General features: G+C 45.3%; 1 protein-coding gene across 1 annotated transcript in view; it reads right to left on the bottom strand.

Moving 5' to 3' along the window:
• Nucleotides 1-13,847, bottom strand: part of podxl2 (podocalyxin-like 2) — a 43,087-nt gene that overhangs the window by 17,221 nt on the left and 12,019 nt on the right. Inside the window, exons 2-3 of the mRNA XM_069936278.1 lie at nt 9,009-9,263; nt 3,939-4,573 (exon numbers count right to left, since the gene is read on the bottom strand). Coding sequence (XP_069792379.1) covers nt 3,939-4,573; nt 9,009-9,263 — 890 coding nt within the window. The remainder of the gene's footprint in view (nt 1-3,938; nt 4,574-9,008; nt 9,264-13,847) is intronic.

The following is a 13,847-nucleotide window of genomic DNA, read 5'->3' as shown; positions in this document are numbered from 1 at the left end:
TGGAATTACAGGGTTGATGTTGGATTGGCTGATAGGCAGGAAACAAAATGGTTGAAATGAAGGGATCCCGTTCAGGTTGGCTGCCTGTAACCAGTGGTGGTCCACAGGGGCCGGTCTTGGGGCTGCTGCTATTTACAATGTATATTAATGATTTGGATTGAATGGTTTTGTGGCCAAATTTGCAGATGACACCAAGATAAGTGGTAAAGCAGGAATTCTTGAAGAAACTGAAAAGATGAAGGATATAGACAGCTTGAGGAACTGGACAAAATAAGGCAGATGAGGTATAACATTAAGAAATACAGTTCAACATTCTGGCATTTGGATGGGGGGGAAATTTAAACCTTGGAAGTGCAAAAGGATCTAGGTGTCCTCATCCAGGGAAACCTCAAAGTTAATGACCAGGTGGGATTGGTTATGAAGAAAGCGAATGCCACGTTGGCATTCATTTCAAGAGGAATGGTGTATGAGTAGAGAGGTGTTGATGAGGCTCGATGGGGCACTGGTGAGACCTCATTTGGAGGACTGCAGTTTTGGGGGCCCCATCTTGGAAAGGATATGATGTTATTAGCGAGGGTGCAGAGGAGATTTACTGAATGCAGGGGTTAACATGAGGAATGTTTGGGAGTTCTTGGATTGTATTAATTGGAATATAGAAGAATGAGAAGGGAGCTGGAAAAAACCTTTCAAATTTTGAAAGGTTTTGAGTGGATAGATCTCTTGGTAGGTGAATCAAGGACAAGAGGGCACAGTCTTAAATTAGAAGTTATTCATTTAAAACAGATTAGGAAAACTTTTGTCAGTTGTGAATTTGTAGAATTTACTGCTGGATACAGTGGTGGAGGCCTGATCACTGGGAGAGTTTAAGCAGGAGATTGATAAGTATCTAATTGGTCAAGGGATATAGGGAAAGGCTGGCAATTGGAACTAGATGTGAGTATAGTTCAGCTTGGGGTAGTTGCAGAACAGACTTGATGGGCCAAGTGGCCTACTTCTGTTCCTTTATCTTGTGATCTAGGGAGCAGAGGTAGAGAAATTGAGAGAAGGGAATAGAATCCTTGCATGGGACAAGATGTGATGAAGTGTAGTCAAGGTAGTTGTGAGTTGGTGGGTTTGTAATGTGTCAGTGGAAAGCTTGTCTCCTGAGATGGAGACAGATCCAGGAAGGGGAGAGTGTTGTCAAAGATGGACCAGGTGAGTTTGAGATCGGGGTGGAGTTGTCAGCAAAGTGAATTAAGTTGAGCTCATTGTGGGTGCATGAGGCAGCCCTGATGTAGTCCTCAATATAACAGAGGAAGAGTTGAGGGGCCTTGCCTGTGTAAGCTTGCAGAATGCTTTGCTCCACAAACTGGCAGGCTTGGCTGGGACCCATGCAAGTACCCATGGCTACTCTGATTTGAAGGAAGTGAGAGGAATGGAAGGAGAAGATTCGTGAGGACAAGTTCTGCCACGCAGAGGAGGATGATGGAGGGTTCCCACCAGAGTCTCTAGTCCAGAAAGAAGCAGTTTTTTTAAGACCTGTATGAGGTATAAAGGGTTTGGATATTCATCTGTAAAATGAAGTGGTCCAGTTCAGTCAATTCCATGCTGCATTGCCACATTGATGGATCTGTCCATGACCTTGTGGACTGTCAGGCTAAAGCTATCTGCAAATCGGAGAAACAATGCCTTGTATTTCATATGGGGGCTCTACAACCATTAACTTTGATTCTCCAATGTCCATTAACCTCCTCCCTTGGTCTCCTACCACCCTTCAAAAACATAGCGATTGTAGGTTAACTGATGTACTTCAGGGCACAGCCTCATTATTTTATAAATTATATAAATTTAGAAATGCATCACAGTAACAGGCTATTTTGGCCCATGAGTCTGTGGCAGCCAATTTACATGCAATTAACCTACACCCCAGTACATTTTGAACAGTGGGAGGCGACCAGAGCCCGGGGGAAAACCCAAGGAGATGCATACAATCTCCTTGCAGACAGCATGGGATTTAAACACTGGTCCTGATTGCTGGTTCTGTAAAGGTATTGTGCTAACTGCTGTATGTCTAAATTAACCACAAGAGGTGATATGCAGAGGATGGCTGGGGTGGGGAAGCATTGGATGATTTGTGTGGTTGGAGTGACTGAGGGAAAGAAACACTTGCAATTTAACAGCCCTTTCTAAAAGACCAGTACAACTGTTGACCTCCAGTGACAGTGCCAATCTGTTAAAGTAAACCAGCGTAAGATTTACCAACAGATCCCATGGTGATAACCACAGCAACAACCTCAGCTGAAGAGAAAATGCAGCAACATTTTGATAGAGGCAAACACATTGAAGGGCACAGATGTAGATAGGAGGAACCTTTTCACCAAAGGTGTCAAGGCATAGGCCCTTGGTCCAAGTGGAAAACTGAGGTTTAAGGCAGATACAAAGAGGGTGGTTGGAGTTTGCAAACACATTGAGGGGGTGGAAGAGCCAGACTCTCTGTAACCACAAGAGCAGAATCATTCCATTCAGCCCATCATAGCTGATATTTCCCTCTCTATCCAATCTCCTGTTTTCTCCCTGTAACCTGTGTCCCAGTTGAACATTTGACTGTATACAACCAAACAGTGTCTCTTGGGACCACCTTATGCACACAACACATAATAATCACATACTGTATTTGCATGAAGATGTATGAAATAAGAAAATATAAATATTTTGGGCTAATTTACTTGTTTCATTTATAAGAGACACAAGGTTACAGGATGCTGTTTATCAATCTCACAGCCTGTGGGAAGAAACTATTCCCCAGCCTGGCAATCCTGACTTTCATGCTCCTGTTCCTCCTTCCTGATGGTAGAAGGTCAAAAATACTGTGTGATGGATGACTGGGATCCTCAATAATTATGAGCCCTATTTAAGCAACTCTCTCGATCAATAACCTTGCTAATCAAGTAGCTATCGATCCCCACTTTAAATGTACCCAATGACTCGGCCTTCACAGCTGTGGCAACCAATTTCACAGATTCTCCCCCTCTAACTGAACATTTTTTCTCTGTTCTAAAGGGAGGTTATTGTTCAGACAATCATTTGAATTGCCAAGGGACAGGTGGTTACAGACCAAGTACTTGCCAATGGTTCAAGTTTGTCATTTGTACCAAGATGCAGTAATAGGGGTTGCTTAACGACCAGACCAGTTGAGATACCACCTGCAAGAGGTCTTCTTGTTGGCCTGTGCTCCTTCCCTTGCTCCTTCTTCCCTCCTCCCCACACCTTTTAATTCAGACACTTGCCTGATTTTTGATCATACTTTGATAAAGGGCTCGAAACAGAAATGTTCAATATATACCTTTGCTTCCTATGTGACCTAATAAATTTCTCCTGCATGCTTGTGTTGCACGACAATCACAGCGACTGCAGACTTTCCTGGTCAACTGAAGGCAAATGGGACGAGCTGAGGATGCCAAATGGTTGAGTTGGGCTGAAGGGCCTGTCCTGGGTTGTGTTTCTTTGACTTACTCTGACTACATGCAGTCTTATGCTCATTTATGAATGATTACGGTGGTTTTTGGAAAATTTAATTGCAGTCTATTTATTAGCACAGTAGCCATGATGAGATTTAGGTTATGCCTCTGTTAAAAGCTCAGTAACTTTCACCCACTAGCAGTGCTCCTCCCCCCACTGTCTGATTTGGGCATCATCCTGATTTTCAGCACACCTGAAGGGCTCAGGCTAAAACCTCGACTGCCTCGTGCTTTCTGTGGATGCTGCATGACCTGCTAAGTTCCTCCAACACTTTTGGGTGTTCTAGTTTCCTAGCCTCTGGATATTTCTTGGTTACCAAACTTTGCTTCTGTCACATGTGATCCTCAAGATGGTCCCTCAAACTATAGGAGGAGGAGATTCTGAAAAAAGAGGTAACAGGCTGGGATCTTCCTGAAGTTCTACTGAATTAGACTCTTTACCTGCATTGTCTTCCAAGGCTCTCCTTTGCCAGTGGTGATCCTGAACTCGTGGGCCTCCTTGGGATCTGCCATCTTGGATTCTGTTTCCACAGTAGTCTTGTAGCTGGGGTCTAGGGTGTTGGAATTCTCCTCTGTCCTGGCACCAATGGGTGGGCCCTGAGAGGAGGTGGTGCTGCCATTCACTGTGGAGGGCCCAACAGACAAGGTAAATCCTGGAGGGAAGGAGGTGGAGACAGGCTGCGGAACATTGGCAGGGAAGTCCAAGGCAACAGCCGGACCTGCCTGTGTGGTCAGGGGATTCCTCTGATCTTCCAGAGAAGATTCCTCTGTGGCAGGGCTGGTGCTGAATGGATCAACATGGTCAAATTGGGCTGCAGGATCTGTTTCATGGTCTGATCTGCTGGGCAGCTTGATTGTCACAGAACTTGGTCTTGTCCATGAGCTGTTGGTTGGTGAAGTGGTGGGTGCTATGGTTGGCACACTTAGCACCACAGTGAAGTCTGTTGCTATGGATGTGGGTGTCAGGGAAAGCCCAGACTCCAACGTGGAAGCAACCGGGCCTGTTCCATCCAATTCACCCATCATAGTTCTGGGCACCAGGGATGAGGGAAGCAGAGATGTTGGAGGATTTCCATCTGAAATGAAAGATTATGAATAAGTGACAGTTAAGATAGGCTGTACACAACATCAGAACAGTCCAAACCATTCAACTACTGTGAATGCCAGGTGGACATAGATGTGGCAATGCAGCAGGTACTGCCACTGCCTCACAGTACCAGAGACCTAAGTTTAATTGTAGCCTCTGGTTCTCTCCTGGTGCAGTTAACCATGTGGATTTCCCTCAGGTGCTTCAGTTTCCTCCAGCATTCCAAAGACTGGTGTCTTGGCACCAAAAATGACAGCCAAATAGAAACTTTCCAAATAAATTCTGTCCTTTCCCATTGTACGTTCAAGAGCTGCAAGGGAGATCACTACTGGTCACTAGGAAAGAAACTGCATTTATAAACCCCACACCGCTCTTTGCTGGGATTAAACATTATTCCACTTCTTGCAGAATCCAATGCATAATACTTCCAATAAATCTCAGAAATAATGATGTGGTTGAAATATAGAACTGGCTCCCAGTGGGAAGGGTGGAGATTAATTTCTCAGATAGGGAAAAGATGAGATGACAAAGAAGGAATAAGATTAATGTGGAGTGGAAATGCTAGCACAGACTAGTTGGGCCAAATGGCCCATTCCTATTGCTGTACATTCTATACCATTCAGTCTCATAGGGAGCAGATAGAAGATAGAAATTCAACCTTCAAATTCCACCACTGGTTATGTTTTTGGAGAAGCACCAAACTCCATTGCACTCGTGCTTCAATGAGTAGTTCTTTAAAGTCTTGCCATATACAGTGGCCCCGGAGGGGGGTTTACAGCTATACACAATATTCCTTATAGCTTTGCTAAGTATATAATATGGTGTTCGCACAACATCCTCATTGCATAATGCCCAATTTCACAATGTATTGTGGACATTAAGCAGCACATACCTGTATAGGGTTCGGTTCAATCCATGATTTTAGGCATCTGCTGGGGGAGGGGGGGGGTCTTGGAACATTATCCCTTGCAGATAAAAGGGGGAACTACTGTACACTTGCTTCAGTCAAGAGGAACTCCTTCACCTTGTAGCCATAAGTGATCTGTAGTTGGGCTGGGTAGATTAACTTGTATCAGACCCCTTGCAGGGTATGTAGTTCCTGTCTGATGTCATTAAACACAATCTGGCTCGGGCCACTTCAGGGAAAACTCTTCAGTTTTACCACATGGCATTCTCTGGCATAACATTCATGGAACTATTGTAATAGTGAAGTCTTGCCACTATGGCCTATGGGTACTCACCTGGCCCTGGTATTGGCCATAGAGTGTGGTATACTCAGTCCACCAGTGGCTCTTTATCCAGTCCAAACACCTCTTTTAATTAGGCTGATGCTGCATTTTCACTTGTGTTGTGTTGGTTTCTTTAGGAGCCCCCTCTATACTGGTGTTATTTCTCTGGGACCTTGCTTCCAGATCCTCAGATCTGTTTTCCAGCTTTATCATATCATTTGTGAGCTTTAATTTTTTGCATTGAGCACACTGACATTAAATGTTCTATCTCCCCAACAGAATCTTTAATTTCTCCCAGTTTAGTGCCTGTGGATACTTTTTCAACCACAAACTGTTTTACAGTTTGTAGCACCAACTTGAGGGCAGCCATCGCTCTCACGCTCGCTCCGTTTTAATAGATTCTACAATGCCTTTACAAAGTTCAACCAGCACTGATAACTTTAGCCTCTTGAAGACAGTTACCTGTTCTCTCTGGTCTGACAGTGAGCTGCCCAAGGAGAAAGGATCAGGCGAGACCTAGGCTTCAGTCTGTGTGGTAGGCCTCTGGGTCTGCTGCATTCTGTCTCTACTTTTAGCATTCTTGAGGTCATTCAACACTTCAAAATCCACCCACATTGCCAACTATAATCAAATGGTAGTTCACCGCCTGGATTACTGTTAAATAATATTTTATTAATACAATTTCCAGCAGCTCTGCAGGTTGTGATGTATTTCATCAACCACTCTCTAGCCAACCCCTGAGGAGTTTGTAACATGGGAGGAAAATGGAGCATCTGGAGGAAACCCAGGCAGACATGGGGAGAGCATGCATATTCCTTGGAGAGAGCAGTGGATTCCAACTAGGGTTGCTACTGCTGTAATGGTGTTTCACTAACCTCCAAGTTAACTGTGCCTCCCTCTCTGACTACATCACAGCATGTCACTTCCACCTCTGCACTTTGTCTCCTCTTCATTGGTCATCCAACATACCAGTCAAGAGAAAGCTCTGCTTTCTCCAGTCATTTGGATGGACCACTCTTCACTGCCAATCAACATGCTACTTTTTAATTCATTGTTCAGGAAACACCCAATTATTTTTCAACCCTCTCCCCCCCCTACCAATCTTTGGCTTTTGCCCATGGTTTCTGTTTTCTGCACTACCAATTTGATTAATCTGTCATTTCTAAAGCCCAGGGTAATCCTGGTCTGGATTTATTTGATGTTTCTTTAACCACAATTTCCTCTTGATGAAATCCTTTACCTCCTGACCCATCCCACAGTGCATTCAATGAAACACATTGCGCGTTCCAAGTGGCTTAACAAAGGTTCCAGTATATAAATGTAGATTAGTTGTTGTTTGAAGCACTCAAAGGTTTGTTTTGATTATACTGTCTACTTACTATACCAAATTTGAGGATTAATCAACTGGGATTTATTCTTTTAAGTAGTTTATCGGAGTGTTGAGCTAAGTCAGAGTACAAGCACGAGGCTGTTGTGGATTGTTAGAGGCCTCCAAGGGGACACTGCCAGAGGTCTCTGAAATAATCTTCCACAAGTCTCAAAGGCCCAATTTCAAACCTGTGGCAGATCTTTTTTCTTATTCACGTGTCCACTTCCAAGTCCTTGAACCTCCCCAGTCCCAAGCATTCTGCTCTCTGAACCCTTGTCCCCAGAATTCCTTTTCTTTCCACTTCCACATTCTTTTAAACCTCACCCCTACCTTGTTTGAAACCAAGGTGTTTTGGCCTCAATATTTCTCCTTGAATGTAATGTTTTGCAGAGGAACAGTTTTTTCCTGGGGTTGGGGAGTGGTGGTAATGAGAGGAGCTCTGGATTAATTTGAGAAACTGATTTAACAATGATACTGAGCACCTCTCCAGAAAGGAGCCCACTTAAGGTTAGGGCCAGATTTTTTTCCCTGTTCACTGCCTGTTACTCCCCACCATTCTCTCAAATTCAATCCCTACCCCACTCCCCACTTCCATCAAAGCCTTCTGAAATTTTTCATCATCAGACTTGTACAGCACAGAATCAGATGTTCAACCCACCAAGTCCATGCAACCATCCTAACCTATCCCATTTACCTGCATTTGGCCCATAGCCTTTTTAAGTTTCTAGGTCTTGGTGATGCAAGTGGTCATTCTAATCTTCCTGAAATATTGTGTGCACCTCTGCCTCCAGCAATATTAAACATTAGAGGGTGAAGGTTAAAGGTGAGAGCATAGAGGATGTGAAAGGCAGGTTATTTTAGAGATCCCTACAACACTGTGGGGGGGGGGGGGGTGGGGGAGGAGGGAGAGAGGAGGCAGGTAGAAACAGTGATGTTTCAGAACATTTTAGACAGGGACATGAACAGGCAAATAACAGGGAGGGGGGGGGGATATGGATCATGGGCTGCCAAACACAATTCATTTTATTTGGTGTCCAGGATGACACAGATGCTGAGGGCTGAAGGGCCTTTTCCCATGATGCACTGTCTATACTGCAGAAGGTACAAAGGCCTGAAGTCCAGCATCTCCGGGTTTAAGAGCACTTTTCCAACACCTATCAGGCTCTTGAACTTCCCCTTACACCTGAACTATAAACTACTCTGAGACGACCAAGAGATTTGTCTGCACTACTGAAACATCATTTTTGCTTTCATTAACTGCAACTGTGAATATTGTTCTTTTGTCTCATGGCATATTGTGGTTCTTTTACATATACGACATATCTGTGTGGGTGAAGCAAGCAAGAATTTTGGTATGTCCACACATTGTCTATATGTTTGACAATAAACTCCTATCATCACACCTCCTCCCTCACCACCATCCAGGGTCCTAAACTGCTTGACCAGGTGAGGCAAAGATTCACCTCCACCGTCTAACCTTACCTACTGCATTCATTGCTCCCTATGAGGCCCCCTGTACATTAGTGGGACTAAGTGCAGGCTAGGGGACCATTTCACAGAGATCTGTCTGCCGTGGCTATCCTGAGGTCCTGGTTGCTGCCGTTTGAACTCCCTTTCCTGTTCCAACACCAACCTGTCCGCCTTCTGCACTGCCAAAGTGAGGCCCAACACAAATTAGGGTAAGGTACTGAGGTCACATGATTAGCTAGATTGAATGGTGGTAGAGGGTCGCACTGTTTCCTGCCACTGTTTTCTATGAAGGGGGTCTTAAACCATGCAATAGCAATTCAATTTCTCTCCCCACCTCTCCATCCTTGCAGACAAACCTGAGGAGGTTCTCTGCTCCTCCTGGGCCCCAGAATCTCCATGCAGTAAAGAGTGATTTGATCTTTCCTGTGAATCTCTGGCCACTGCTGATGGTTCTGTCTCAGACTGGTACGCATCCTCCCCCATGGCATCAGTTTCCACCTCTGAGGACGCAAAATCGAACTGAGACGGGCTGGTGAGGGCCATCCCTGAGGCGGCTACGAAGGTATGCGTCACTGTATCATCAGCCTCGGCAAGATGGAAGTACAAGGAGCCTAAGTAGAAAATGGGTAACAAAAAAGCAACAAAGTCAGAAGCTGTTCGCATAATCTGAAATATCACACCACCAACCAATGTGCAAGCTCTCCTCAATGCATCAACCCAACTGGCTTCATTGGCAGCTTGTTAAAGACTCGTGCAGTTAGTGGAGCTGCGCCCTCTGCAGCTCTAGTAATCAGTTTGATGTCCGCATAAAGTCGGCCTGTGTGACCGTGTGGGCCTCCTCAAGGTGCCAATGTCCCAAAGATGCATCAGTCAGTAGGTTGCACCAAATCACCCGTGTGTGCGTGCGTGCGCGAGAGTGGCAGCATTTAGGGGAAATTGGGGGAGGCATTGAAGGAAAAGTGTTCAGAATAAAAATGGGTATTTTAAAGGTTGGCAAGGCTTGGTGAGGTGAAGGACCATAATATCTTTATGATATGAGTTTATTGTCATATACATAAGTACAATGTACAGATGAACTGAAATTCTTGCCTGTTGCTGCATGAAGGTATGCAAGATGTGCCAATGTTAGTATAAATCAAATTACCATAAATTATATTATCATAATGAGATAGAAAAAAGGTAAGAATTTAAAAGGATAAATAAATATTCACAGTTGCAGTTAATGTGGAAAAATTTAAAAAATCAGTTTCAATAGTGTGGACAGACCCTTCGGTGGTCCCAGCTTGTGGTTTGGGTGTAACAGTGAAGTTCAAGAGCCTGATAGCTGTTTGACAAAAAAAACTTCTACCAAGAGGTGGCAGACATCGTACTTCTGAACTTTGTTTGAAGGTAGCAGCGTGAAGAGGTTGTAAACAGGGTGATGAGGATCCCTTATGATGCCTACCCTCTTGAATCTACAAGACTCTATGAACCCTGACTCCTTCCTATCGCAGATACTCCCTTCGTCATATCCATTTCATTCCCCTCTCTGCTAATTTTATTAACTTGCTTACTCCCAATTCCAGCTCAGTTGGATCTACAAACCAACACAAAATTCATCATTTAATCAATTTCCAGAAGGCATTCAATAAGGTGCCACATAAAAGATTTACTAGAAGGATGCATGGAGTTGGGGGCAATATGAGATAGATTTTTGTATCAGAGCAGAATTGATGGGAATGTAGGTGAAGTTGAGTCCAAGGCTGGATCAACCTTGATCTTAATGAATGGTGGTGCAGGCTCGGTCGCCAGATGGCACACTCCTGCTCCAGTTTCATATGTTCAATCTATTTTTTTTAACTCTACACACAGAATGTAGGCAGCTGCTCACCATTCCAATTACCGCTAGTGAGCCACCCTTTCCATGGACTAAACCAAATGTCGAGCTCCTGGATATCCACTGGTAATAACAGAACTGATGGCTCATTGGGCCATTTTGAAAGGTCATCCACATTGCTGTCTACCTGCAATGACACACGGATTGGGCGAGGAAAGGATCTCCTTCATTAAAGAACCTGGTGAAAAGGTGCCAGTAAAGCATGGCAAAACTTTCTGAGCTGCTCCTGGTGATCTCTTTTCATAAATTTAACTGTACAATTCTGCTTTTCCTGCACTCCAACACATTCTCTATCACTACCATTCCCCTCTTAAAAAATATTCAAACTCGTAATTGCGCTCTTGCCCCTCTACTTTGTGCAGCTGTATGCATGTCAGAGATGATCTGGACCCTTTAATGACACTGAGTCCCCCTAGAAACACTGACTATTTCTACTTCGGGACACTACATGACCCGTCAAGTCCCTCCCGCTTCCCTTTGATCAAAATTCCAGCAATTTGATCTTTCTCTATTTTCTACCTATTATTCCGTTTTCATGATTTTGACTCTGGATTGGAAGAACTGTCATTGAATCTCCTCAGTTTGATTCTGTTCCACTATAAATGCAAGCCATTCCAGACTCCTACTCCCACCCAAATCCACCACACGTTTTCCTGTCAACCAGTAGTGTCCAACTGCATGATGGACATCAGTGCCTCTGCCATAATTCCAGTCAACAGCCTGTCACACATGGTTGCACGGCACTCATCACTACCAGCTCCCTGGGCACTCTTTTGTAAGATTCTTAGCGAAGCAGCAGGATTCCATGTGGCAAAGTGGATGCTAATTAACTTGCAAATAACAAACAAATGAGTTGCTAGTGGCATTATGTTCTCTAGGAGGAATAGGTTATATTTTGTTTGAAATTACTTTCTCTAATTGTTTTGTGGTTAAAGGCACAACTTGGTGCCGACAATAAAAGAGACTTGCATTTCGTCACAAGCTCAGGATATCCCCAAAGTTTTGTCAGATGGTGCTATGCAAGGAAATCCAGCAGCAAACTGCCACAAGTAGCAATGGCCACAGAAAATTAGCTCTATACATTGATGCCTGGAGAGATTTATCAATGGAAAAGGTTTATGAACAGGGGGGTCCTGCAGCCCGCAGAAAGTCACTGTGGGTCGCCAGTGCTGTTTTTTTCTTATCTCCCTGCTCTACTCACTTTACACCTACGACTGTTGCTCGGTACAACAATAACACAATCAACAAATTTGCCAACAATACAATGGTTGTGTGTTGGATGAGTCAGCACACTGCAGGGAGATTGAAAACTTGGCTGATTGAGTGCAAGGTTGTTGTTGCTGCACCAACAGGCACTTTCAGGTGACCAATTGCTCCGCTTGTAAAACCACATTTTGGCAATATGCGGCTGTTGGGAGGCCACCTGAATGTGCAAGGTGAACTTTGTAACCTCCTCCGAGAGCGATGATAGCTGCAGCACAGTGGCCTCCCCAACTATCTGAATGCAGTCACCTAAAAGCGGCTCCATTTGGGATGACAGTCAGCTGGCGAGCGCCTGACAGCTCCTCTCCCAGCTGCCCCTGCCCTGGCGGGTGCAGGGGCAGCTGGCTGGGCTGTCAGTGCGGGGGAGAATGGGGGCTGGAGCGGCCGGCGGGGGAGAATGGGGGCTGGAGCGGCCGGCGGGGGAGAATGGGGGCTGGAGCGGCCGGCGGGGGAGAATGGGGGCTGGAGCGGCCGGCGGGGGAGAATGGGGGCTGGAGCGGCCGGCGGGGGAGAATGGGGGCTGGAGCGGCCGGCGGGGGAGAATGGGGGCTGGAGCGGCCGGCGGGGGAGAATGGGGGCTGGAGCGGCCGGCGGGGGAGAATGGGGGCTGGAGCGGCCGGCGGGGGAGAATGGGGGCTGGAGCGGCCGGCGGGGGAGAATGGGGGCTGGAGCGGCCGGCGGGGGAGAATGGGGGCTGGAGCGGCCGGCGGGGGAGAATGGGGGCTGGAGCGGCCGGCCGCCTGAACACCAATTTAAAGGGCGCTTTTGCTTCAGGTGCATTCTTAGCACAGAATGCATCTGAAAAAGCCTAAAGTCACCAAAACTAAGGAGCTGATTGTTGACTTCAGGAAGGAAAAGCCAGAGAAAGGTACACAACCCAGTGATCAGTGGGGGAATCAGAGTTTAAGAGGGTGAGCAAATTTAAGTTCTTGGGAATCACTATCTTAGAGGATCTTTCCTGGACCCAACACATCAATGGCATTGTGAAGAAAGCACGTCAGTGCCTCTACTTCCTCAGGAGTTTGTGCAGGTTTGGTATAACACCAAAAACCCTGTCAAATTTCAACAACTGTGGTGGAAAGTGTGATGACCAGCTGTATACCAGTCTGGTAATGGGAACACCAATACCACTGAGTATAAAGCCCTGCAAAAGGTAATGGACACAGCCCAGGCAAAACCCTCCCCACCACTGAGCACATCTACAGGGAATGCTGCCATCAGAGAGCAGCAGCAATTATTAAAGACCCACACCACCCAGCCCACACTTTGCTCTTACTGATACCATCAGGAAAGAGGTATAGGTGCCACAAGTCTTGCACCCCCAGGCTCAGGAACAGATGCTACCTTTCACCATCGGACTCCTCAACCACAAATTCAGTCAGTAACTCATTTAAGGACTCTTACTTAAGCACTTTATTGATTTTCATTTGATCCTCTCTGTATTGCAATTTGTTTACATTAATTATTTGTTTACAGTTTTACATGTTTACGCTGTGTACAGTTTTTCTTTCTCCACTACCAATTAGTGGTAATTCTTCCTCTCCTGCAGGGAAAAAGAATCTCAAGGTTGTATGTGATGTCGTGTATGTGCTCTGACAATAAATTTGAAAGGTTTAAAAGGATACGCACTGAATGTAGGCAAATGGGACTAGCCTGGAATCCCATCTTGGTCAGCATGAATGAGGTGGGCCAAGGGCCTTTTTCTATGCTATATGATTCCATGACTCTAAATGATCTGTCCACTAACACTTATTATTTGCAGTGGTCTTGGTCGAAGTATACAGCAATCAAAGTTTAGCAAAGTATCAAAGCTCAGTGTAGGATTAAGTCACATCCAAGGCCCATTAAGTACAGAGGGAGCATTTGGGCTTATCGTAACTATTCAATCTGCTATCTACTTCAGGCTGCATTGTGCAAAGCAAATAGTGAGTACTCAAGTTACATATCAGAGAAGTTTTGGTTTTTAATTTAGTTCCATAAATTAAAATAAACCAGAGATCACACAGGAGACTGCAGATGCAGGAAGCTCAGCAGGTCGAGCAGCTTCAGTGGGAGA

Source organism: Narcine bancroftii, chromosome 5, assembly GCF_036971445.1.
Source record: "Narcine bancroftii isolate sNarBan1 chromosome 5, sNarBan1.hap1, whole genome shotgun sequence".
Taxonomy (NCBI): Eukaryota; Metazoa; Chordata; class Chondrichthyes; order Torpediniformes; family Narcinidae; genus Narcine; species Narcine bancroftii.
The sequence above is the reverse complement of the archived record's forward strand: the minus strand, read 5'-3'. Positions and strand labels throughout refer to the sequence as shown.